The sequence below is a fragment of the Penaeus vannamei genome, chromosome 42 (genome assembly GCF_042767895.1).
Source record: "Penaeus vannamei isolate JL-2024 chromosome 42, ASM4276789v1, whole genome shotgun sequence".
NCBI classification, from domain to species: domain Eukaryota; kingdom Metazoa; phylum Arthropoda; class Malacostraca; order Decapoda; family Penaeidae; genus Penaeus; species Penaeus vannamei.
The window spans coordinates 545563-549741 of NC_091590.1; the positions used below are offsets into that span (position 1 = coordinate 545563).

The 4179-nt window shown below is 57.6% G+C and overlaps 1 protein-coding gene across 1 annotated transcript; it reads left to right on the forward strand.

The window, feature by feature from the left end:
- The first annotated feature begins 811 nt into the window (after positions 1-811).
- On the forward strand, positions 812-2191 carry LOC138860596 (microtubule-associated protein 1A-like). The gene has a single exon (XM_070118450.1). The coding sequence runs from the start codon at positions 812-814 to the stop codon at positions 2189-2191; it is 1380 nt and encodes a 459-aa protein (XP_069974551.1).
- The last annotated feature ends 1988 nt before the right edge of the window (positions 2192-4179 follow it).

Here is a 4179-nt window from a genome sequence, read left to right on the forward strand (position 1 = left end):
AGAATTTAAAAAAGTGAAAGGGAAAGAAAGAAACAAGAAGAGAGTTACCGAGAAGGCGAGAGAGAAAAGGAGAGATAAAAGAAAGAAAAGAGAAGAGAGAGAGACGAGAAGAGAGAGAGAGAGAGAGAGAGAGAGAGAGAGAGAGAGAGAGAGAGAGAGAGAGAGAGAGAGAGAGAGAGAGAGAGAGAGAGAGAGAGAGATTAAGCGGTGATGCCGGGGGGGGGGCAAAGAATTAACGATTATCAGACTGGCATCTTTCCAGGCGCTGTGACAGAGGCGTTACAGGAGAAAAGCCAAAAACCCCGATACAGCGAACCCTAAAAAAGGACCTCCCCCTCCCTCACCATTAAAACAAACAAACAAACAAAAAAAGCTACATCGAACCCTGCAAGACAACCCCCAACCACCCCAAAAAAAAAAAAATAATAAAATAAAATAAATAAAAATAACGAATAAAAACAATAATAAATAAACATCTACAGCGAACCCTACCACATAAAAGCCTCCCCCCCCTCCCCCCCCCTTTTCCAAAACCACCCGATACAGCGAACCCAACCCCCCCCCCCCAACCCCTCCAAACAACATCCCGCCATGACGCCCTCGCCGCCCTGCTCGTCGGCGCCGCCCACGAGGAGATGCGGAGACGCCAGCCGAGCCCTCCCCAAAGGCCAGTGCCGGGGGGGGAGGGGGGGAGGGAGGGGCAATCACGGACGGGCACAAGGCAATCACGGACAGACACAAGGCAATCACGGACGGGCACAGGGCAATCACGGACGGGCACAGGGCAATCACGGACGGGCACAAGGCAATCATGGACGGGCATAGGGCAATCACGGACGGGCATAGGGCAATCACGGACGGGCATAGGGCAATCACGGACGGGCACAAGGCAATCACGGACAGACACAAGGCAATCACGGACGGGCACAAGGCAATCACGGACAGACACAAGGCAATCACGGACAGGCACAGGGCAATCACGGACGGGCACAAGGCAATCACGGACAGGCACAAGGCAATCACGGACGGGCACAGGGCAATCACGGACGGGCACAGGGCAATCATGGACGGGCACAGGGCAATCATGGACGGGCACAAGGCAATCACGGACAGACACAAAGCAATCACGGACGGGCACAGGGCAATCACGGACGGGCACAGGGCAATCACGGACGGGCACAGGGCAATCATGGACGGACACAAAGCAATCACGGACGGGCACAGGGCAATCACGGACGGGCACAGGGCAATCACGGACGGGCACAGGGCAATCACGGACAGGCACAAGGCAATCACGGACGGGCACAGGGCAATCACGGACGGGCACAGGGCAATCACGGACGGGCACAGGGCAATCATGGACGGGCACAAGGCAATCACGGACAGACACAAAGCAATCACGGACGGGCACAGGGCAATCACGGACGGGCACAGGGCAATCACGGACAGGCACAAGGCAATCACGGACGGGCACAAGGCAATCACGGACGGGCACAGGGCAATCATGGACGGGCACAAGGCAATCACGGACAGGCACAAGGCAATCACGGACGGGCACAGGGCAATCACGGACGGGCACAGGGCAATCACGGACGGGCACAGGGCAATCACGGACGGGCACAGGGCAATCATGGACGGGCACAAGGCAATCACGGACGGACACAAGGCAATCACGGACGGGCACAGGGCAATCACGGACAGGCACAAGGCAATCACGGACAGACACAAGGCAATCACGGACAGGCACAAGGCAATCACGGACGGGCACAGGGCAATCACGGACAGGCACAAGGCAATCACGGACAGGCACAAGGCAATCACGGACAGACACAAGGCAATCACGGACGGGCACAAGGCAATCACGGACAGACACAAGGCAATCACGGACGAACGGCAATCCGGACGGGCCAGGCAATCGGACGGACAGGGCAACCGGACGGGCACAGGGCAACACGGACAGGCCAAGGCAATCACGGACAGGCACAAGGCAATCACGGACAGACACAAGGCAATCACGGACGGGCAAAGGCAATACGGACGGGCACAAGGCAATCAGGACAGGACCGGCATCCTGAACGGGCACAAGGCAATCACGGACGGGCACAGGGCAATCACGGACGGGCACAGGGCAATCACGGACGGGCACAGGGCAATCACGGACACCACGGACAAGGCGAGAGTAATCGAGTGATCTGGTTCCTGGGAAGATGAAAGGGACAGGAGGGAGGGGGGGGGGATGTCGGGGAGAGGCGAACGGTAGACGAGGCGGAGAAGAACAGGGAACGAGAACAGGAGACATGCAGAAGAAAATTTCGGGGCGAAGTCTACGATAAAGAAGAAGAAAAGGAAGAGAAAATAGTAACAATAATAATAATGATGATAATAATAATTACAATAATAATAACAACAACAACGACAACAATAATAAAAATGACAATGATAATACCAATAACGAGTGTATAAGGAAAGGGAAAGACGGAGGGAGGAAAGGAGGGAGAAAGGGGAGGGAAGGAGGGAGAAAGGGGAGGGAAGGAGGGAGAGAAAGAAAGAGAGAACAAAAATGCGATCGCGCCAACAGAAAAAAAGACACACGAACAGGAGAAACAGCAAAACCGACAGAAAGGTACGAATGAGACTGGACATCTTCACAATACAAGAGATGCCTTTGAGCGGCTTCGAACACATCTTCGTCAGGAATGCAACCATTTCTGACGAAGATATGTTGGAAGCTCTTGTATTTGTGAAGTAATTCATTCCCATTCATACCTCATTCGCTCCTTGGAAGTCAACAGCAGCGAAGCCGATGAGAACGATGACGATTAAGACGAATTTGGAAACGACGACGAAGACGACGACGAACAAGGACGCTGATGAAGAGAAGAAGAAGAGAAAAACGACAAGATTGCAACGATAACGACGAACAGTGATGCCGCCGATAAGAGTGCCCAGGGCCGTGACCCGCGGGAGGCGGCGACGGACCCCCCCCCCCCCTTCCGGCCCTGCCCTCGACCTCCCGACGGCGGGGACGCGAGTACAATCCCCGGAAGCCCCCCGCCCCCGCCCCCCTCCCGCAGGACGCACTTCCTTCGCGGATCGCAGGACGCCGCTCGCGGGCACGGCGGGGGGCGGGGGGGGGGGGGGGGAGCGCCTCGCGCGACCAAGACCAAGAGACCTTTGTGTTCTCTTCCCGCGACGCGCCTTTGGTGGGGGCCGTGCGTCCTGGCTGCTATGGCTGCCTGTTTGCACGTACTAGCATGCGCTCAGTCACAGGCACAGGCACAGGCACAGGCACAGGCACAGGCACAGACACAGACACAGACACAGACACAGACACAGACACACACACACACACACACACACACACACACACACACACACACACACACACACACACACACACACACACACACACACACACACACACACACACACACACACACACACACACACACACACACACACACACACACACACACACACACCACGTCCCCGAGGGCGAGCGAGCGCCGCAGCGCCGCCGCCAGGCTCTCCCCGCGGTGGCGTGATGCGCACTGGGGCCGCGACGCCGCTTCCGCCTTCGCGAGCGGTGGCAGACCTCCGCGAATGCACGCGCGTTCAAATATGCATGCAGGCACAGGCCGCAGACACAGGAGGGAGGGGGGCTGAGGAGAGAGGGAGGGGGGGAGGAGAGAGGGAAGGAGGGTGGAGGAGAGAGGGAGGAAAGAGGGAGGGTGGAGGAGAGAGGGAGGGGGAGGAGAGAGGGAGGAGGGAGGAGGAGGAGGGTGAAGGAGAGATGTAGGAGGGAGGGCTGAGGAGAAGGGAGGAGGGAGAGAGGAGAGAGGGAGGAAGGAGGAGGGTGGAGGAGAGAGAGAGGAAAGAGGAGGGTGGAGGGAGAGAGGGAGGAGGGAGGAGAAAGGAAGGAGGACAGTGGAGGAGAGAGGGAGGGGAGGGAAGGTGGAGGAGAGAGAGGAGGAGGGAGGGGGGGTGGGGAGAGAGGGAGGGGGGGAGGAGAGAGGGAAGGAGGGTGGAGGAGAGAGGGAGGAAAGAGGGAGGAGGGAGGAGAAAGGAAGGAGGACAGTGGAGGAGAGAGGGAGGAGGGAGGAGGGTGGAGGAGAGAGGGAGGAGGGAGGAGGGGTGGAGGGAGAAGGAGGAAGGAGGAGAATTGGAGGAGAGAGGGAG

Bases quoted from the DNA above. Each gene is read 5' to 3' on its own strand.
- LOC138860596 (XM_070118450.1), top strand. From the start codon at position 812: ATGGACGGGCATAGGGCAATCACGGACGGGCATAGGGCAATCACGGAC.